Source organism: Trachymyrmex septentrionalis, unplaced genomic scaffold (assembly GCF_001594115.1).
Source record: "Trachymyrmex septentrionalis isolate Tsep2-gDNA-1 unplaced genomic scaffold, Tsep1.0 scaffold44, whole genome shotgun sequence".
NCBI classification, from domain to species: domain Eukaryota; kingdom Metazoa; phylum Arthropoda; class Insecta; order Hymenoptera; family Formicidae; genus Trachymyrmex; species Trachymyrmex septentrionalis.
In genome coordinates, this window is record NW_017305611.1 from 1,522,457 (window position 1) to 1,546,065 (window position 23,609).

Below are 23,609 nucleotides of genomic sequence, written 5' to 3' on the forward strand. Positions count from 1 at the left end.
GTTAACAATGTCCATACAGCACTTAATAAATCATGAACTAAATTTGAGTCCAATCATGAATCAATCATGAATCAAATTTAATACATTTTCTTAAGTTAATTTATTTAATTTCATTGTTTTAATTAAATTAAGTGAGAACAGTGTGCGGCGACCTATAAAAATAATAAAAAATAACTTGAATTAAGTCTAATTTGATTATGAATCAAATTTGAAAATTATTTAACAGTCAGTGCTTCAATATGTCTTCAGCTCGGAGATAAGATGAAATCTATGAGGAAAAACAATTTTAGTTTTTTTTTTTAACGACTTATTTTCTAAGTCACTTCACATCCGTCGTCCACGTGCGCACCATCGTCTCCAAACCTCTTTTCTTCAAGTGGCTTCAGAGTGTCAGGGCCGCGCGTCTGTGTAGATACGCGATAGTTTACGAGTCCGAGCTGCTGCATATCGATCCTCGAGGGTTGAAGTAAAGTCCGTCCTCTCGCGCGCGCACCATCCCGCTTCGGCCCGCTCGGCTTCGACTCGGCGCGGCGTCTAAATGCATTCGATCGGCGCCCCTAAAATAGGAATTGCATCCCCGCGAAGGACCGTAAAAGGAAAATTTCCACCGCGAGGGGCGAAGAAAGGGAAATATCCCGTAGCAGGGTAAGAGTAGACAATCGCGGTAAGTAGCGCACGGGTTGACACGCTCGAGAATGTCTTCGCGCCAGGATGAAACTCGCGAGCTTTCCCGGAGATGTGCACAAGAGAGGAGGCTGCGGGGAAACGATCTGGGGCGAAGGGGAAATGAAAGGAGGGATCGACGAAGGGGGTGGGCGAGGGAGGATAGCTGATGCGAATTGAATCATGGGGGCGTTTTAGCGTCTACGTGGCCCGCATTCGGAATTTCGGCACCCCGAACCACATCCAATACCTCGGGAGCTTCGTCTTAGCGCGCGCGCGCGCGCGCATACACACGCGCACATACACACACACACTCACGCACGCACGCGTGCACGCACGCACGCACGCACGTACATACACCAGACGAATGTACCACACCGGGGCGAAGCAAGGCTCGGAGAAAAAAATGGATACGTATTTTCGATTTGCAATTCTGCGGCTCGTGATCTCGGTGGCGCATATGCGATGTATCAAACTGGAAAATCCCCCAAAGGTACCCAGAAAGCATTAAAAATACAGATCCAGGCCGCGAGGCAACGGACCGTAAAAATAATACGCGCGCTTTCGCGATCTATAGCGGTTTATATAGTAAAGGTAGTTGTAGCTTCATGGAACAAATAATTAATTTGCATGGCAAACGTTATTGGAGCCATATAAATTAATTATTTATATTTAATACGCGCTACACACGTGAGTTAAGCTTCAGGCAATAAAAATTAAAATACTAAAATAATAACGTTTGATAAAAGAGTAAAAATAAGACAGCTTCATATATGCATTCGAATACCAATCGTGTCTACCAAAAATCGTATTGGAGCGAGGAGAGGATACGCTTATCGTAGTGTAGTTTATATCGTCCATCGTACACGTATCTGGCCAGTGTGTATTCTTTTTCCTATTCACGAGACGGAGAAAAGGAGACCCGATAGAGGAAAGGGAGGATAGTTTCTCCCCTGCGAAATCGAGAAGGAGGGACGAAGAGAAAGAGGGGGAGGGAGAGAGAGAGGGAGAGAGAGAGAGAGAGAGAGAGACGCAAGAGGAAGAAGACGAAGAAGGTTCCTCGAGACTGCATCGATTTTTAAACTTGCTCGGTCGTGTGCGGGGGCTCGAAGAAGTGGGTAAAGGAACGGAAGAGAAGGGCAGCGGGGGTATAGTAGCGACCCTTTCAGAATTTGTCCGATTGAAAATTTATCCGATGTGCACGGTGTATCAAGCAGTCGCCATTTCTATCGGCGCGCGCGTGTGCCTCTCTTCCTCGCTTTATTCCTCCTTTTCTCCTCGTCTTTGTTCGTTTATTTTTTAAGGGCGCGCCTTTTTTCGCCTCCTCTCCCGCCCGCGGATACGCGTTCTTTTTCCTTAGCGTCTTCGCCCCTTTTCGTACTTTCTATATAATCCGCGGCTCGTCAATAATTCCAACGATCGAGTAGGAAGGGGATGGTGAAAGAAGTGTTTTATCCACGACGTTGTTATAAGTTATTTCGCATCGTAAAGAATTTAAGATCGACGGGGGCTTCGCCCCCGAAGTTTTGAAATTTTTCAACAGAGATCTTTTACCCTTTCTTTTATGAAGATGTTTTTACCCTTTTCTTTTCAATAAAAATCTTCTTCTATTATTTCTGTATAGAAATTATAAAATTGAAATTATAAAAATAATATAATAATTGGGGGGGGGATGGATATAAAGTCATTAATAATTTAACAATAGGATCAAGACAGAGAGAGTCTATAGGGAAATCATTGGAAAGCCGCAATATTCTAAAGAAGCATATTGCGAAAATAACATATGCGGCGTCAAATCAACTCTATGGCGGTTTACTTATTTATTCGATGCGAAAGAGAAACCCAAGACTGGGAAGGATGCGGGATTACAGTGCGACATGGAAGCCGCGATAAAGTGTATCGTCAAAATGCGTTGGGTGTTGTTCGCACACACCGATGTAACGTGGCAATAATCCCGTGGAAACACTATTGTGGTAACGCGCGGAATCGACTGGGCCGCTTCTGATGTGATTGATATGGTCGGACAACCGTGGCGTATCGTTGCGCGATTACGATCGAAACTAGCGTCGGTCGTGAACCGCCCTCGAAACCTCTTCTTGTTCGTGCCTCGAGCGAATTCACGTTCCCAGGTACAATACAAAATCGTAAGTTAAATCAAGATGACATAAAGTTAGAGTTATTTTAAGAAAAATCATAATGATATTATTCGATACATTTTTAATGATGATTTTGTGACAAATTCTTGATATAACAGTGATTTTAATTTTTTAAGTTAAAAAATTAAAAGAGCATCGAATGACATTTTTCCTAAAATGTCTTCGACCTCGATCTTATTATGATTTTATATTCTACCTGACTATAAGCGTGTCACTTCGCGTACCATGGGCGATACTCAACATTAATATCCAACTCTTGAAATGCGATTTTTTAATAAAAAAAAATTGGTGAAATGAAAGAAATTATTAACATCGAGTTACGTTATGCAAAAGTAAGTTCACAAGATTCTCGTCGCTTTCGCTGGAAGACTCGCACCACTTCGGCGTAACACAACGTTGCGTTAACATCGTATTTGCAATGTCTATGGTGTAACGCACATTACGGTGATTGCTCAATTCGGGAAAACGTGTATTTCCTCTTACGATGGAATTTCTTTTGTTCATACGCATCGAGCAATTGTTATGTCACGATTTTAGTTTGATTTCATATAAAATGTAGCTTATTAATAAGCGTTATTAAACTACTTCATCGCAACAATTCAACGTATAATAAAGCCAAATTAACGTCCAACTGAAAAAATGAATTGAAGAAAACTCGAAGGCTTTTTTACCAAATGTTACAATTGACATTTTAAAAGGCCTGAGAGAATATATTACTGATTAAATTAAAATTCCATTTGAAAGGCAAATTCTGTTTTAAAAATTCAGAAAAATATCTCGGTTACTTCACGTTTGAAAAAAAAAAAACAATCAATCCAAAATACTTTAAATGTAGTCCAGCGAACAGTTAATGCAGAGGCATCAAACATTTTTTTCTCTTATATCTTTATTTCATTGGCCACAGGGGCCTCTTGCGATTCTCCACTCGTATCCACTTTCTATGTTTTAATTACTGACTGCGCGCGCGCGTTCGTTTACAGTGAAAAAAAAATTTAAAAAAAATAAAATAAAACGAAGGAAAACGCGAGCACGAGCGGACGAGCGCGATTGGAAAAATATCAACGGGCGAGCAACCGGCACTGATAATGAAGCGGCTGAAAATTCAATTAACGAAAACACGCCAATTGCCGAGTCTCCTTTCTTTTTTTTTTTTTTCAATTTCGACCACTTTCGACTAACCGGACAAGCTAATTTTTGTAAAATTGATACGTTGCACGTATCACAGGTTTATTAGAGTGTGAATATTTGCGATGCGCGACCGAAACGAAATCGTAATATAATTGGAGACAAAAAAAAGTAAACATTAATTGGGAAATTATGCTCCCACTCACGGATTCCGATAATGGATGGAATGGGGGGAATTAATTTATGCTTTCAGAATTTTGTACCTGCCCGCGTAAACACGTTACAATGTGTTACGATGGGTTTGCACGTTTTACACGTCTGTTTCTGAAAGTGCAACGCACACGTAGCAACGTGCCCATGCGTCATTGCATTCTATTTTCAGTCGAGTTTCGTGCCTCCAAAATACGATTATTAATAATAAATAAGGGAATGCATATTATCACATGTTACTGTCAACCCATTTTATCTCGAACAACCTAATCTCGCGCAATTAATTAATACTCCATTTATGATTTATATTCGAAAATATTTACGGGTCGCGTGCATTCGGAAATATATGGAATATGTACACAACTGAACGTAAATCAAGCGAATACCTCCAATATGATAAGGAATTTTTTTTTCACTTTTTTTTCGATTATGTAAAGAAATCGGTATTGAATAATCGTATCGATGAAAACAATTTTGATATACTCGTTTTGTTGCGTTTATCGATATTATCTATTATATGTGTCAATCAATTTTGATTATTTTTCAAATATCACAATCATAAAATCATTCGATTCTTTAAAGAATACTTAATCTTCTATCTGCAATCGTATTTTTACTCCCTTCATTTGCAATCTGGGTTTTTTTAGCTCAAGCTTTTTGTTTAGCTCAGAATTTTTATTGTTCTGGACTTTAAAAAAAATCAAAGTTTACTTTTCAACATCTCGCTATTACATTATAGAATAATTTTTAACTCTAATGTTAAAATCTTGTTAAAAAATTGAAGAATGAATATGAAAATGAAATTTAAAAGTAAAATTTTGTTAAAAAGACCCAGATTGGCAAATGGAAGGTTAATTAATATTAAAATAAGGCTTTTTAAAAAATCAGACATTATCAAGATTGCATTAAATAATTTCTCTGTTGAAGTATAAATTTCAACACAGAATTTATGTAAAGATGACGCATTAATTAGAAACGTGTTAGACACGCTGTAACAATTGTGAAAGAAACAAGATTCCTTCGCAAGATCGTTTCGCTCCATTCTGGCTGATGTAGCCAAATTACTACACGACTGTTCCTACACAGGAACCTGCAGAAAATTCTTGATATAATATTCAAAATCCTCGGTCCCGTATCGTGCGGATGGCTCCTCTTAATCCAATTTAATTTGACTTATTAAAACTCACCATCTGGCGACGTGCACGCACACCCCGGATTATCACTATTAATAATTTTCCGAGTTTGTTCGAACGCGATATATATATATATATTGACCGTCGATGCGAATAAACGACGAATTAAACATTGCTCTTTTATGAATTTATTTATTTCACTAGGTTATGCGAATTTACATTCCAATTTTTGCTTTACTCCACACAAATCAATTTGCATTTTACACGAATAACATAAATATATTATATATAAATATGCTTATTTCTTAATAAATTCAAGCGCTATTACATTAAGCTGAATCCATCCTTCAAAATAACGTGCATTAAATATTCACTAGTGAAATTTGACAAACGGGGCCAAATGCATTTAATGGAGAGCTTTAAAGTCGCTTCTGCGGAAACGGAGGCTTTACCTCGTGGTGGTATTTAGTAAAGTTTGGAAATCTTGAGCAATCACGTGAGCAGAGTGTAAATGTTATTGGATAGTTCCGTTGCGTTTGAGAACATGTTTGAAAAGCGGAAACGGTCCCGACAACTGGCCCCGGTACCAGTACGGTGCTATTACACATATTAGTTTGTAGATCGTTAGCGGGCTTTCCACTTACAACTGTATAAATGTTCTTCCGTGATGACGCGAAACGGCTTGGCGTATTGGCAATTCCCGTGAAATTCTCGTGCTCAAAATAATGCACGTGACGTGCACGCACTATTTGCAAACAAACAAGTACCATGCTTGGAGCATTGAGTCTGACAAATAATGCCGCATTAAAATTTTGGTAACGAGAAAACGACATTTCCACAAATGTTAAACAAATTTATTAAAGAATATACAAATGTATGAAAGTATACTTATAAATACTTATAAATATAGTAGAAGATACACTAAACATTTGACACAAAATATGATAAGAAATGTAATTTATTAATTCTAAAATTTTTGTATCTGCTACAGACATAGTACATATATACTTTACATCATACGACTTGTTCGTATAATTTAGCTGCTATTTATGGATTTATTTATTTCGCTACAAATTCACATCCCGATTTTTTATTTACGTTACAAATCACTTTTGCATTTTATATAAATATATAAATATATGAAACATTACATACATATGTATTTCTTAATAAATTCAAGCGTTTTTGTAATCTAAAAATCCATCCTTTAGAATAATATCCTCTGTTGCCTTACACGTGACTACCATGTCTTTTAAGGCACGCAAAAAAAAAAAAAATAAATTAGGCTTAATAGTTTTACCGTCATGAAGCGTGAGCACTTGGTACACATTTGATACGATATGTGCACGCTGCAATTATTAAATCACGCTCGTGCGTTGGGGTCGATGTAATATGTCGCATCAGAAACGAAATCTCTCAGCGAAGCTCTTTGCCCGATGGTCAATTAGTTAATGAACAACGGGTTTTATTAATTAATTCGCCCCGCGGCACCGCGCTCGAGCGGACTTAATAGCCGCTGGCTGGCTCGAAATATATTGTACCGCTGAATTTAACTACTCGATAATATTGTCCCGGTGGACCGTAGCAATATCCAAGATTCATACCCAATCGGACCGAAGCCGGGGTTTGATAATTCCGAATATTTCGTTAATACTTCCCGTGAATTTAACGCGGGTTTTATTTATCGGGCATCGAGAAATCTCATGCGGATCTCGTAGCGTTCAGAAGACATATCGAAGGCTTTTGTGACATCTTATGAAATTTTAATGTCTACTTTTTCGGCAGTTATTTTGCCGAATGTCTATTATCAAATAGAAATAGATATGTACTTGTATGTCATAGGTCGCGCTGTTCATAGTAGATTATCATATTTAAGATCGTTTTAAGTTCTTCATTCTTAAAATGTCATAAATCAGTTACATAAAAGATTAAAGGGATTAAAATAATTTTAAAATAAGAACAAACAGAAATCCAATACTGGACCAATTTATTACTGAAAGATAGTTACATTACTGACAGCGATACCAAAAGTTAAAAGCCAATGTAATTTTATCGTATTGCTCAAGTAAAGAACCTTTACAAATAAAAATCAAGTATACGAATACTTAATTTAATATATTCTAGTATTTAAAATATTATGATCTTTTAAGTTTAATGTAAGAAAAATTGTATTAATATAAACTGAAAAAAATTGATAATAAAGTTATCATAAAATCATATGTTATCCCGAAACTTTTGGCAGCCACTGTATTTGGAGCACTGAAAGCATCGAACAGTGCTTTTAATACTTAAAATAATTAATTACTATCTGTCAGTATTACATTTACCAGTATTAAAATAGCATTAGTAAGGAAATTATACAATAGATACTAGTCATTATTTTTTTTTCTCTTTTCGTAAAGAAAGTTATGATAATACAAGAAAAATCGTCAGAAATGCCATGACTTACAGACATCTTTTGAAAGAAAATATTTCTTTCCGCAAATTGAGCAAGCTTCACAACGTGTGCAAGTAACGCAATGCGTAATCGGTATTCAACAGACGCTTACCGCCCGATCCAATTCTATCTCGGAGTCATAAATTCCTTGGCGAGGCTCGTAAAGACGCGCTTCAGTAGAATCGTCATGATATATTGGGTATTCCCTACAAAAGACCGCAACGAGTTAAGATAGCCCCGCTAACATTATGCTCGCTATAATCGAGACATATAAAACTTTCGAGACTCTAAGAATATGTAAGATTCGTAAAAGGATGAAAAATAGAGGCATATCTCACGCGCAGTATTTTTTCCCTCTGTTAAACTTTTTTCTCTCGTTATAAGTAAATTCAATTAATCGATTTCTGAATGGTAAAATTATGATTTCCCTGGATTGGTAAAAATAAACAATCAGATTTTGATTATCAATAGGACACACACAAGCTAAATTAATTTATTCTTAAAAATCACATTTCCGACAGAAATATTCCGCGAATGTAATTCGTAGTTATATTTTTTTACAATATCTAGTTTTCTTTGATAACAAGAATGTAATTCTTCACTTCAATGTCTTTTTGTCTAATGCGACATATGATTAATGATAAAAACAGAATAGCGAATATTCGAGAAAACCGAGTTTTCTGTCGTCAACTGGAAGAGCCGAGTTCTACGATTTCATTACGAGAGCAACAAGAAAATGCTGGTTAGCCAAAATGGGGATGAAATCAAATGAAAAACAATCTTTAAAATCAACATCCATTTGACAAATTTCTATCTAGATTTTACGAGTTTGAATCGGGAATATTACTGAAGTAAGGAATATTAAACGGGAAATATGATAATCAAGAAATCGCTGAGTGGTCAAATTTAATTCACTGTATAATTGAACGAAATCAGCAAATTAGCAAAACGATGAATATTAAAAGAACACGATAATTATACTTTTATCGGAAAAGAACGGTTATCGTCTTTCGACATATTTTCAATGTATTGCGCGAATATAAGTATATTATTTTTAGCGATATTATTTTTTTCTCGAACAAAAATATAATTAAGAATGCTGCGAATTAATTTATTTCATATTTCTATCGACTTAATTTGATTTACTTCATAATTATTTTTTCTCTAAAAATGGAAAATTATCGAATCCAATAAAGATACTACCAATCGCCAACGGCGAATATTTGTCGTAGCAGGTTGCAACTTCATTTCCTGGTCCACTTTCTCGTTCTTTCTCACCTTTTCGCCAACATCTCATGCCTCTTTTACTTTGCCGTAGAAAAGAAACCTTATGTCTGCACGATAGTCTTTCGAGTAGACTGAAATCAGATTGGGTCAGATCAGGTTCACGTCTCCTGCCTTTAAAACAAAAGGCATCCTGGGAAAATTTCTTTTCTCGACTAAACGGTTCACTATCTCCTTCCATCTCCGTACAATTCTTCCTAACGGTTTTTAGTAGTATAATACAATGTGCACGTGCGTCTAATCCAATAGCAAACGCGCAGCATTTTCTATCACTTCTTAATTCTATCACTTCGACGCTGATATTCTTGATCAGAGAATTTTCGTCATTGAATGAATTATTAAACGAAAGAAATAATTAAATAATCTATAAGGCCCGTAATTTTTATATTTGCTACTGACTTTTAATATTAATTATGATCTATTCATTTATTTCCAACTAACTTTTGACATTGTTTTTATAATTTACACACACATACACACACACACTGAAGATAGTCTATAATTTCGAAACGTTTGCTTTTGTATATTTAGAATATTTATTCTATAAATTTTAGCATCAAAACTTAATTTGGTTCACAGCACATTATTGTTTTTATTAGAGATTATTTAATTAAAAATGAAGTTAAAAAGAAGAAATATTTGGGGAAGTAGCTTGTTCTGAGATTCTTAGTTTAATACGCAATCTCTTTTATACACCATCATTTTTAGCACGTATATAATCTCTTTTATGCCGAGCCTTCCATGCTACAGCGTTAATCAAACGACGTCGCACAGTTTTATGTGTCGCAAGTCGGTTTAATTTAACGTTACTGGCTGACTCGCTCTCGTCTGTTTCTCCTTCTCTCTGTCGAAACCCAGAGGGGTCTCGCCGCGTCTCGCGCACTGAGGAAGATCGAATTTGCGAAATGGCTGTGTATGAGGGCTGAATACCTGACGAGGTAATTCGCGAGGGCACCAGCGCGCGGGTGCGGGAACGACGTAATGTCCCGTGGAAAGTAGAAAGGAAAAGCTCGTAAAGGAAGCGAAATTCAAAGTAAATTTTCCAAAGTAGGCGGCAGTGCATTACGGCAGCGCCGTCAATTGACTTTGTTAGGGAGAATAGTTGTCGTCAGGCATGCACAACAGACGCCCGTTTTTTGCAACGAGCTTCTCGATTCTTCCCACGAATTTACTTTGAATCTAAAAAGTGTCTGCAATGAGAGAAAAAAATGGTTGTAATTATCATAATTTAATTATAATTTATTTTCGGTACTAACTACATACTTTTTTACAAAACTATAAAAATATAATTTATATCAAATATTTGTCTTTCAATATTTGTAATTTCTACCATCTTAAAATATTTGATTTTGCTTAATGTTGAAAATGGCTTGATACAGATCGGGAAATGTTTGTTTATTCTTTACTATAATCGTTATTGTAAATTCTAGAGCATCAATTATCTTAACTCGTAGCCTATTATTATTTTTTATAAAATAAAATAATTATAAATTATTATTATAACTAACACTATAGAGTAATAATTAAAAAGTGGAGCTTCTAATCACAATTACTTTATCATGCGATTATAGTCACAAGTACTGAATTTTTCTCTCAGCGTAACGTCGGTGAAAATACGAGTGAGAACAGTACGTGTAATCCGCGAAATACAATCTCGTTCATCGCTCATAATAAAATTCTTTTAAAACTCACGAAAGAGTACTACTTACAGATTCTAAATTTTTAATACATTTTTATGTATATAATAATAAAGTTAAATAAAATTTCTTTTAAACTATATAAAATCTAAAGATTAACCAAGAGGAGAAAGGCCTTACTATCCATCTCTTGAATATTAACTTACGAAAACTAAACTTTTTCATTTGCAATGTTAAATATCTTTCTGATTACACAACTTTCATCAAATCTTCATCAAGCTAAAATCGATTCCGCATATTACGCAGTTGCGATAAATGTGGGACAGGCTTTACATAAAGTCCACGGAATCGAGCAAAATCATATTACATTCAGACTTCAACTTTGCTCGTCGCACATTAAATCCCGCATATACGTTCGACTGAACATCGCTGCCCTTAATTGCAGGATTTAATCAACACGTGGACTTTTCTTTACCGCGAATTGTCAAACGCGGTTTGAGGACAAAGGCGCGGTGATATCGAAAAGTACGAAGAGAAGTCACTGAGAAGAAAGAGGGGAGAAGAAAAAGAAGATGAGAGGAAGAGAGAAAGGGACAGGTTTGCGAAAAGAAAAAGCACGAAGAAGAAGAGGCGGATCGCGCGGTTTTCATCTGCGAAAATTAAGGCAGAATCTGCCGGTAGTAAGAAAGTCCGTGCTAATTAAGGCTGTTTCTTCAGAGATTCCCCTTTCGCGGCCAGCCCCCTCGGCCTCGGCTTTTAAATAAATTATACCGAGTTAAAAGCCTCTTCGCACTTCCTCAGATAATCCGTGGGGCCGTTTCGCTCACCAAAGTTATACCCGCGGGAGAAATCTCGCGCCTCCATGGAAAAAGACGAGCGTTCTTTCCCAGCTTATAGGGATACGGGCTGCGAAGCCATAATGCGCCGAGTGATCTAACGCGGGAATACTTTCTGCTGCAATTACGTTATAAAGCAAGAATGCTCATCCTCGGCCATTCTCATCGCACGGTTCTTTACAAAAATGCGATTAGCTCGCCGAGCCAAATTCAATTATCTCCCGCGTGGCGATCAGCGGCGCTTGCGCTAATCTCTTTTTGCTCGATAAATCGCTATCCATAAATGGATTTATTGGAAATGATTACCCGATAATAACCGCTCGCGCGCGTCCAGGATACGTTTCTACACGGAAAGAACGATTTTGCTGAATATCTAAAAATTTAATAGATATAGAGCTGAAAGTAATTTTATTAGAAATAGTTTATAGAAAATTCAAGCACGATTCGTAATGCTGCATAAAATTTGATTCTAATCAGCGTCGAGCGTTCTAATTTTTATTTTAATTAAAATTTTTTTAATCTATTTCTAATTAATTAAATAAAAAATTATAAATCCTGATAAAAAGAATTTTTTCACGTAATATAACTTGTGATGTGGTGAACAAAAATGTCATCGAAGATTCAATAATAGATAGCATGTAGTTTTTGATCTACGATGTATCAAAAATGTAATAAAGATGTAACAAAACTTGTACAATTTTCATTATGAGTATTATTAGTGCGACGTCTACTAATTCTATGATCAATTAAGCTCCGGTAAAATAAATTAATTAAGCTACATCACATATGATTATATCTCAATCAGAAATCATAATAATATCACAAGAACATCATCATGACCTTATTTATCATTTATAAGCTCAGTTTTAGATATTAAATGACATTATGACGACATCCTATAATATCATTATGACTATATTATGATTCTGTGTTCTATTTTGGACGGTGAACAAATTACATTATAGACAAGATTCAATAATGAATATTTTTTTAGCTGATGTATCAAACATGTAAAACTTGTGCAATTGTCCATATAATTAATCGAGGTTTTCACATATATTTCTGCAAAAAAAAAATCGTTTTTTCCGTAAAAGATAAAATTTTATACGTAATTTGAAACATTATCGAGAAAATTATTGTGTGAAAGAAAGACGTTAAATGACAATTATGAAATACAAACGTATCGCAGAAGATGAAAATCCTACAGCCTAGGAAACATTAGTTAAGAATAGTCGTAAGCATCTCGGTCAGCTTTTAAGGATTTCAAATTCTTCGTCTTTTGTAGGTAAGGTGTTGTCGAATGACAGCGAGTCATCGTTAACGCTATTGTTCTCACGGTACTTCCGGCGCGTTAAGAACGTCCCGAAGCGCTTTCAAGTTAAGTAGATGTTTCTCGGTACGTCGGGTGCATTTTTAAATAATTCGATGCAAAGCAGGCGAGAAAAGGCCGCGAATTCCCTTCCGAGAGGTCCCGTGAATGACGGGGAGGAGGTGCACGGAGTACGGGGAAAGAACGAATGGAATTTCCGAGGGATTCACTCCTCCTCGCGGCAGACGTGGCTGGAAAGCGCGAGCAATTCGGAGCGACTTTTACAACTTAATTTTTGCGTATTTGCGAGCTGCGACGACGGCGGGTTGCCGGCTTTTGCGGGAGAAAAGTAAATTTTCCGACACGTTTGCTCGCGCACATGGCGCCGCGTTCGTAAGCAGCAACGTGTCGCCGCTACGGATTTGCGTCAGAATTTTATTAATTTGCTACTCGCCAATTCTATGTTTCACGAAGAAAAATGAAGCTAAGTTTAACCAGTTTATTAAATTAGTTTATTAGCTATTCAATAAAAGCATCTCAAATTGAAGACAGGAGATCAATTTTATTTTGATCAAAAAATTCGCTTTCCAAAGGAAAAGATGCTCAACAATTCCGTATCAGAAATGCTTGCGCTTTATCGATACACAAATAAGTAATGTCATTTCTTTTCTTTTATAACTTATTACGCTTATTTCAATCTTACGTTTTCCGAGATATTATATTACATCTTCTTCCCACGTTATCTAAATGTAGAAAGGTTTCTACGAGCTGACTATCAAGTAGTGAAGATAGATGTTAACTCCGACCATAAGATATCACTCGATGGGTATACCATGGTAGTTACACTTACGAACCAACATCTCTGTCATTATAAATTTATATTTTATTGTATAGCGATAAAATGTAACATAAAAAGAACAAAAATCAAACTTTGTTTAAAAATATAATCAAGCACATAATTTTTAAGATATTATCCAAGCAGAACAACAGGTCACGATAACGTTGTTTAGACATTTAAAAAAATTGTAACTAATGAAAAAATAACTTTTGATAACCATTTTGATATCATGACTTTTATGTTCTGCTTGGACATATCCTGATTAAAAATATATATCTACGAATAATTCGCATATAATAATCCGAACGTCAACAAACTGCTAACTAATTTGTCTTTCGCATCAATTCTATAATAAATCCCACAAATTGCAAATCAGATTGCTTGTACAGACACATTGCTATATAAGACGGTGCGGTTCCGAATGGGAGCTGACTATCAAGTAGCAGGGATGGATGCCAGGGCGGACGGTATTAACCACTCCACCTATTGGTATTGGCACGTACACGCGGAGAAAATATTGCCGAGTCGAGAATTCGCGAATAAATCTAAATAACCTTCGTATCGGGATACCGCAGTCTTTCGTATCTCTCTATCCCACGTATTTATTAAAAACAGCAATGCTGAGATGATTTTTCTCGTTATATTCTAACGAATATATACTATATTTTATTTTTTATTATCACCGAATAAAAGAGAGGAGCTCGGAAAAGACTTTCATTTATTCTTCAACATTAAAATATCTAAATATAAAATACTAGACAGATTTTTTTTTATACATATTACGTAAATCAGTGTAGAAAACTTGAAAGTAGCGATATAGCGTAATTCAAGAACGGTTATTTGTATTTCGATTTACAAATATATTTATTAAAATTGATTGGAAATTATATTAATGTTTTACTTCGCGAAATATTTTATTTATCCTTCGATTGCGAATCAATCGTCGCGCACTCTCAAAAATATTAAGATAATGTAGTATCATTCATTATTTAGCAACATAAATTTGCAAGTAAAAATATGTAAGTAATAAAAATTCGGTCTATCGTATTAAATATGTGCAACTTTTTGCAGAACGGAAAACTATAAAATTACCAAAATGCACCTTCCTCCTCATTGCAATTTAATTATTTTTTATTCACATATTACCTTTCATTTCTGTATACGCACCGAACAGGATCGAAGCAATGCACGAATACTTCGCCAGACAAACCGCAGTGATACAAAAAAACGAATAATTCCGGAAGTAAGAGTCCATTTTATCTACGTCCGCCGCGTTTCGTCAATCCAGATCCAGCATTTCTCCGGACGTGAAACTATCCCCGCGATCATCCTTCTGACTTCTATCAATGTGACCGTCGGGGGACAAATCTTTACCGGCGAGGCGATTACCGAAATTCAGAAAGTCCGAACAGGGACTGCCAGCCTGCATAGGTTCGAAAAAGATTCTCTTTATCGTCGCTCTTATAATAATTATTTTCGAAAGTGTTTACTTGAAGCAAAAAGTTGTCCGCGTCACTTTCTATCGGCGGCTGCCGGTGCAATCGTCTAGGCGATATGGTTGTACACTGCTGCAAAACGTTGTCGCAGAGATCCAATGTATTTTCCTACAATTAAATAGCAAACATTTCATCAAATAATTAGAATAGCACTTAATCTTTGTTAATGAAACCGCTATTTACTTCGTTATAAATTATAATAGACAAACACATTTATGTTATGTTATAACGCTTATAAATTAATGATTAAATTTTTATTACTTCATTATCTTTTACAAAATAATAAAAAAAAAAAGAATTATATGATTTTACTTACAAATTTAGGTTTGTCATCGATAACTTTGACGATGTCACCTTCCTCAGTCGTAGTAATAATTCCAGTACCGAGTCTTTTACCGAGTATTTTCACCTCCTTTTTACATCCTTCTGATGCGTCGACGATATTAGGTACACAAACATTTTGCATGGAAGTATTCTTGAGGAACTGTTCATAAGGGCTGAGGAATCTAGTATCTTGATAGTGCGGAGCCATAAACTCATGACTATGATTTTTCGGTCCCAAGATCTTCACCTCATTTAGGCCGGGATATAGCTTCGTGGGTGGCAAACAAAACTTATCACTGAAAGACTATAAAATTCGTCGTATAAATGTATAGCGTATTCTCAATAACCATCGCTCGCGCGCAATGTTTAATTAACTGTACCTTCATGCACTGACTTCCGGGGTCGAGCATCTTCATGTCTGATTGACCAAAAGGCATTAAGCCAGTATCGCAGTCGTCGTCGAAGACTGACGACAATTTCATCTTCGGGTCGTATTCCGAATGATGATCTTCCATGGAGGAGACACCAAGAATATTTAGATCTTCCGCGAGACTCTGATTGCTCTTTAGATACGGTAGTGTCTCGCTCAACAACGACAATGGCGTATGATTCTTCATGAACAGAGATGATAATGAGGATTGCGAACTGGTAGATAGATTCGAGGGATGACCCAAAATGCTCGTTAGATCTTGCTGACTCGATGTCACAGTCATTACTGAAATCGATAATAACAAAAGTTGTAATACTATTTCTAAACAAATCTATTTTCTAACGTCGTAGCGTTGCTATGCGTAATTTGTTCTTTTTTGTATTTTAATCCGGATTTTTTAATTAAACCTCCGCAGACCATCCCGAATTTCACAACATATTGTTAGTCAGACCACCTGGGTCACTGAGGGACAGTTATATTTTTTAAAAGGTTTTTGAGCTCTAAAAAATCTAAAAAAATTCTGATATATTTTTTCAACATAATTAATAATTATTAACTACTTATTCTTCATCGTCTATGTGGAATTTTGCACCTTCCGTCAGCAATCTTCTAAAAACTTCAATGCAAATTTTTTTATATTGTTATACTGTATATATTTTATACTGTTTTTGTTTTACTATATAAAAATCTAAAAAAATTCTTACATACTTATGAAAGCTTTAATTTTTACTATCATAAGAAATTAGATTGAATTTTATTTATTTTTTAATCTAAATTCATTAAAATATTGTCTTGTAAATCTACTTGGCCAGTGAAGAGTTAAATTATAAAAATATTGTTCAAACTGACTTGAGAAAATGTGCAACAATCTCAACATCTAAAGGATTTCTGTAAATCGTGATATTACAACATCGATTCACCTACCATCATCATGCCCGGCAAGAGCGCCATCGCCATCGATAGGCAGCGATTTGGGACCCAGCAGGAGATCGTCGATTTTGGTCTGGGAAAGAAATGACATGCCATCCGCGAAACGATCGTCGAGGCTTTTACTATCGAGAATTCTAATATCTTTATCCTCAAGAACTTCGATATCGTCCATTGACATACCACTGGACTTTTGGCCGGATTCCAGCACCATGATCTGATTATCGTTGTCGCCTATGATGACATCACTATTATTGCGTATATTCACGAGATTGATGGCATCCGCCTGTTCACCGTCAAGAATCGTTACGTCGTGGGAATTCTGCGCCATTAAGTCGCGGGCCTCGCTGTTCGTCATGACCTGCAGCCATAACGCGTGCGTGTAAGGGCATTGAACTGTTTAAAGCTTCGTCATGACCGGAATAATTTATTACGACAAGGCAAACTGTGTGACATATATACAGCATACAAAAAAACATTTTTATAATATTTTCTAGCCACGGTAATTCCTATTGTTACAAAAAAAAAATCATACAAATCGCGATTACAAATCATAATCATCCTTATAGAGATGAATTCAAAATATTATATTAAAATAAGATAGATTTAAATCGAGGATTTAAACGGAAATGGATTCTTGAGATTTTAAATATGTAAAATTTGTCTGTCAATTTAAATTTTTTACCAATAAAAATCAATTAGCTTTCCGAAGTTACTTCACGGAATTGCAATGGAAATTAGGATTTAATTAAAACTCTTGTAGTATTTGGAGTCTATCGATATAGTGGCTAAAATTAATTGGGTTTCTACGGCTAATTTGAAGAAGCGCCAAAGATAAATTCCAGCTATATGTTCCTATGAGAACGTTACACAGCACGTTTCGCAAACGCGGCAACGCAGCAGTTCTCTAAATAGAGAACTCTATGTAAAGGAATGAAGGCGCCTGACGTGAATACTCTGAATGTGTCGCGCGTACTGTAAGTCGAAAAGTCGATCGAAAAGACGTCGACGGCGTAATGTCGGTTCTGCGTAAAGAAGAGTACGCCGCCCTTTCAGAAGATAAAGATGTCGAAAGACGATGTTATAGCTTGGGATTTGTACTCTTACATTAAATTTCCACCACATTAATAATTGTCTTCTCGATTTTGTTGAAGTTTATTACAGTAATCAGGCACAGTTATCATACAGATAATTCATCTTAACTCTACTGGTCTGTTCAGATCTATTTAACCTAAAATGTAATTTTTTTTAAATATATTTAGTTTATTTAAACTTTTTTCTTTCGTATTTAGAATGGCTTCTATTAATGTAAAATCTTTTTCTGTAAAAATTAATTTTTTTTTTTTTAAAGCTCTTTATTATATTAATTCAAACAATCGTACAATAAACGTGTTACCAACAGGATTAAATCTTTTAGAGCCCGCAAAAATATATCGCACGAATAATTAAATTAAATTATAGGGAAAGTTATTTTAAGAGAGAGTTCCAACAAGAGATCCAACAATCATTCTGTTCCCCAAACGTGACTATTAACGGACGTGCTGTTACGAACGCGCTAACACAGCTTCATATGTTGAATGTGGTAATCGTTTCTACATTACCTCGTAACGACCGTCCTCCGTGGCGCGAACAAACTGTATTCCACCTTGCGCGGCTAGTTCCAGTAACTCGTTACACTCGTCTATCGACGTAGTTGAGTTCAGGCCATTTTGCCGGTCCGGCTCGTTGCGATGGAGCACGGAAGGAGAGAACTGCGTGTCCAATGCTGTCACCAGATCATCTGACGATAGATTAAAGAGAGGAGCACGTCTCCTTCTTCCTCGTCTCGCCTTGCAAGATTGACGAGAGAGCTTACCTTGCTCCTGTTCCGCACCAGGAGGCTCGACGATGAAGGTAGATCTGCCATCAGGTTCGATATTCTGCATCACAGTAGCAACCACTGGTACTTTCACCTGAACAGCTTTATTACCGTCAGCATCTGAAGTCTCGGTAGGATTCAAAGTTATTTTTTCTGCCATTCGCAAATCATCGGCAGTCGCAGGTGTAAGTATCTGTGATAAATTATGTGTGATTGTCAAGTACGACAACTAAACGCGTAAATCCAATAATTAAATATTATTAAGTTATTTTTGTCATTAATGTCAGTAGATATTAATGCTAATTGATACACCTAGGAATATTGTTCGAAACGAATCCCATTGTAATAGATTAAGCTTCAGAGGAGCTATCAAAATTATTTATAGCAAAATAGTCGAAACAAATATACTTGCAGTCTACTTGCTGTAATATCGAACATATAAATTTTTAAGCTTCTTGCAAAGTCAAATCCCAATCTTCATTAAGTTAATGCAAAAAAATAATAAGCTATATTAAGAAAATAATTAAAAATTTTAATTAATTTCACTATAATGTGGATATTTTTCATAGATAATTATACGTAAGATTATTATACGTAATTATACATAGATTCGTTTATTTCATTTTTAATACATAAATAATATTATTGTACTATTTTGTTCGTATATTACTTCCCAGACAACATGCATGTCTAAAAGACATTTTTTAGGACATGCATATCTAAAAGATATCTAAAAGACATCATAAAGAGATTTTCTAGACAATGCGTATTGTCTGAGTTGTGTGATCTTTTAAATAATACGAATAATTTTCATGCTCACCTATCTTTCTTTTGCTAAAAAGCTGAATTTCCGAGATGAGATTTAATTATGTTGACAATTAAAGATTTAATTATATTACAAGTATACTTACATGCTTATTATTCGCAGTGGACGAAATTTTAACGAGTACTGGTATACCTTTCGCGGGTTTGTAAAGGGCGAAAGGAGTTTGACCCTGGAGCAATGCCATTTCCATCGCTTTCGTATCGATTTTGTTTATCACGATGCTGTCCGTCAAATCCGACTTTCATGAAATAAAATGTCAAAACTTAATTACACAATCCGTAATTCGACGTATTCATCGTAAATCAAATTTATATATACTAACTGAGCCGAAATAATCTTTCTCTTTGCTCTCACTTGTTTGACGCCGATCGCCATTGTATAACTGAATGATCCTAACGTTCTTGCTGAAAATATATAATCACATATCGCGCATTGAGATATCTATAATTAAATCAATTGTACATCATATGAAATAATAATTAAATATATAAGCGCTTTGATCGTCCGCGCTAGCCTCTGTGAGAAATAAACTAATTCAGAGAGATATCGTTTACAGGAGATTGACCTGTAAAATTACAATTTTATTTTTAATTCATCTATGTTTAATCATTCCTTTTTTATATCCAACAAAAATATTAACCAATAATAGAGAAATCGATATTTTTTAATTAAATGAGTTTGAAATTCTGTTCGCATTCTGTGGATATTCATTCGAGATGACGGACAAATTCCAATAATTTTTTCAGATCATTTATACGTTTATTACGCCAATGGTTATGCATTGTACATCGCGCTTCATGTCACAGCCTCTTTCTCACGTACCTTTTCCCAGCATTTGGCTCGTTCACTGCGGACTGCGCGTTGTTCGTGCTTCGATACTTAATACCGTGCTTGTACTCCTCGTGCGAGCGCAAGGCGAACCGTCGCGGGAACTCCTTTCCGCAGACTCCGCATGAATATTGCATTTTGTCGACGTGTGCGTGCGCTTTTACCTTGTGACAGACCAAATTCGACATTTGATTGAAGCCTTTACCGCACAACTCGCACTTGTACGGCCGCTCATTCGTGTGCGTGAACACATGGTTTCGCAAATTGCCTGAAAAACATTAATTGCTGGATTTTTCGATGACCATATGTTTTGTGCACGTCAAATTAACGTCATCATTAACATGAAAAATATAATAAAATCATGACATAAATAAATTTAAAGGAGAAAGAGCAAAAAGAAGACTTAACGGAATTTCATTCGGAAATTCTTTTCGACTGAATGCGAAAAAATCTGCCGATGTGAAATAATAGATCTTTGCATAATTTATACTTGTACGTATTATACCTTTTTGATGAAATCCTTTTCCGCATACATGACACTTGTGCGGTTTATGTTCCGAATGTGTTTTTCGATGGGAGATTAACGTAGATACTCTATTTGAAATACATATTATTTTAAAACCAAATGCAAGTCAATACAGAAATCATTTTATCGTTTAAATGTAAAATTTAGAGATGATTTCCGACCTGTTAAATGTTTTCTTGCAAAATTCGCACACGTAGGGCCTGGCATCGCTGTGTATAGCTTTGTGCTGACTCAATGTTGACAACTGTCGGAAAGCCTTGCCGCAAGCCTCGCATTTAAAGTTTCTCTCGTCGGTATGAGTCGGCAAATGTCTCATCAGAGTGTACTGATGGCGAAACTCTTTTGAACCTGATTCGAATATCATCAAACGTAAAAGTTTCTTATAACGAATACAAGTTGTCGGGCCTTCATCGACATTAAAAAGTAATTACTCGCTACACTGTGAAATCGAATGAGAAATCTGAATCACATTTTTCCTCGAAAAAAAAATATTTGTCATTTTTATTTTTAATTCTATTTATTTTTTTGTGTAATTTTTTTTCATTAATTATTAGCTAATGCGGGAATGTAAGAATTACAATTATTCGTATCAAATATTCTTTATTAATTAAATTTTAAAATATTTTTTTATTAATTAAATAAGTTCAGATATTATTACAACAAGAAGCGTTACGTACAAATACCGCATTCCCAAATCTTGAGCGTCTTCCCATCGCGTTTCAAATATTTTACAAAATGCAGCCTGGATCGCGGATCATCCTTGTCGATAAGCCGGGTCGTCGGAGGCGAAGGTCTTTCGGCAACAGGATGTGAGTATACAACCACATTCTTGTCCGGCGTGTTAACACTTTGCTCGAAAATCTAAAAAAGAATTACTTAAATCAAAATATCAAAAGCAAAAACAATTTTTTTAATCTACAAATTGCGATAAAGAAGTACTGCAAAGTTAAATCAGGCAGTGAGAAAAAAAATGTTTAATATTTATGATTATAAATGCATAGTAAAATAATTATGATCAAAGGTTCTAATCTTTATTATTATTAAAATATTATGTTAGTAATAACTATTATTGTATTATTTTGTACACTAAAAAATATATATGCATAATTGGTACCAAAAATGTGAAATTCATACACACAAAAGCTTGATGCAATTTCAAGGATTGCATTATGCTGTGTAAAAATACAGTTTCCTAGAATACTCCCGCAATTATGCATCGCGATGTAGATAGGCAAATACCTGCAGCATAAAACTATAGAAATGAGCGTATGTAAATGACATTCTTCAAAGTAAGAAGAAAGGGAGCAAACTAGATAAACGGAGCAACGTCCGTCAGGTAAAATATTTCATATAAACTGCTGCCATAACGATATGCACTCGCTCTTGGCAAACAACTTGCCGTACTAATAGTTCGACAAATATTTAAGATATCTTACTTTAGCACTTACTTTGTACCTTAACGCGTCCTTGCCCACGAGCTTCGTGATGGTACTGTCGATATTGATCACTCCGGAATCTATAGAATCCACTCCCAGGTCCACGCACTCCTCCTTGAAAGTGATTTTACTCGGTTGTAAATCACTCTCAGTTTTGATAAAACTATTGTAGCGATTGATTACTTGGCTCAATTGATGATTAGCGATGAGTCCTAATCCCGAGACACCCGGTATATCACCGTTCTTCGATTCCGGACCGGAGTCTTCTTTCACGTAAACCTCGTAAACGCTGCATACAGTCGCCGCATTTATTTCATAAATTAACAGGATTAATAAGCAGAATTATAACAAACGTGTCATACATACCGCACATTTTCTATACTACAACAGGTTAATAGTACGACTTTTTTTTATATGTACAGAGCTAGTAAACTAACAGTATTACACATCAATGTTATAATTTCCTATTCAACAATGTAACTTATGTACAGCATGTACATCACATTTATATTGTTGAGTGGGAAATTATAATATTGATCTAATATTTTTGTCAAGAAAATTCACCTAAGAAAAATTGAAGAATGTTAGCTTTTTATTAAATATTATAACGAAATTACAATAAACATATCGTTTCTTTACCATAGCAGACTAAATTCTAAGACTTTTTATATGTATTAAAATTTATCTTAAAAGACCTGAGAATCGCTAGCTCATTATTAGATTTTATAAAAAGAAAAGGATTTTTTTACATCACATTGTACGATTCAATAATTATATTTTTCTTCTCATATTATCGATATTCGAAGAAAGTAGTTCGCATCCGTACTTATACTGACTATTTACGCGAACGTTGCGAGCTCACCTGATAACTTCGTCCGGAATGGGACGAGGGAATTGCACCTGCGGATCGTCGTACTGAGTTTCCCCTAAGAAGTTGAAAAGCACATTCCGTGGAGAAATTGTTGTTTTATCTTAAAAATAATTACGACGGTACGTTGTGCTATACAGACACTTCGTATCGTGAGGAGCATATTTCATATTTCGAAGTAACTTTATTTATTTCATAAAGATGCATTTTATTATTCTATACACAACCGAATGCTTTAAAAGCATGATTTTCGCAATGTATATACTTTTGAAACTGATCTATCTTTTAAAAAGTCTAATTTTTAGCGTTTGTTATATATCATTATTATTATTATTATTATTATTATTATCATTGTAATTGTAGCAACAATAGATGTGTAATCTTAAAATCTGCAATTCGAGCAGATAAAAATACAGCAGAATAAAAATACTACACTTCCACGATGTTGATATTTTCTTGCTC

General features: G+C 35.4%; 2 protein-coding genes across 4 annotated transcripts in view; one reads left to right on the forward strand and one right to left on the reverse strand.

The window, feature by feature from the left end:
* Positions 1 to 23,609, forward strand: part of LOC108751436 (bifunctional methylenetetrahydrofolate dehydrogenase/cyclohydrolase, mitochondrial) — a 94,630-nt gene that overhangs the window by 13,346 nt on the left and 57,675 nt on the right. The gene's annotated exons all lie outside the window — the stretch shown is intronic.
* LOC108751434 overlaps positions 14,538 to 23,609 on the reverse strand; it is an 11,194-nt gene continuing 2,122 nt past the window's right edge. Inside the window, exons 2-17 of one of the 3 annotated variants that reach the window (XM_018491639.1) lie at positions 23,142 to 23,205; positions 22,463 to 22,568; positions 22,292 to 22,393; positions 21,521 to 21,704; positions 21,005 to 21,191; positions 20,823 to 20,911; positions 20,312 to 20,585; positions 19,812 to 19,893; positions 19,575 to 19,727; positions 18,661 to 18,892; positions 18,407 to 18,585; positions 16,806 to 17,166; positions 15,829 to 16,163; positions 15,441 to 15,752; positions 15,119 to 15,232; positions 14,538 to 15,051 (exon numbers count right to left, since the gene is read on the reverse strand). In XM_018491639.1, coding sequence (XP_018347141.1) covers positions 14,908 to 15,051; positions 15,119 to 15,232; positions 15,441 to 15,752; positions 15,829 to 16,163; positions 16,806 to 17,166; positions 18,407 to 18,585; positions 18,661 to 18,892; positions 19,575 to 19,727; positions 19,812 to 19,893; positions 20,312 to 20,585; positions 20,823 to 20,911; positions 21,005 to 21,191; positions 21,521 to 21,704; positions 22,292 to 22,393; positions 22,463 to 22,568; positions 23,142 to 23,205 — 2,918 coding nt within the window. In that variant the 3' untranslated portion in view covers positions 14,538 to 14,907. Of the gene's footprint in view, positions 15,052 to 15,118; positions 15,233 to 15,440; positions 15,753 to 15,828; positions 16,164 to 16,802; positions 17,167 to 18,406; positions 18,586 to 18,660; positions 18,893 to 19,574; positions 19,728 to 19,811; positions 19,894 to 20,311; positions 20,586 to 20,822; positions 20,912 to 21,004; positions 21,192 to 21,520; positions 21,705 to 22,291; positions 22,569 to 23,141; positions 23,206 to 23,609 lie in introns of all 3 variants that reach the window. The other 2 variants (XM_018491638.1, XM_018491636.1) reach the window with 2 other exon arrangements.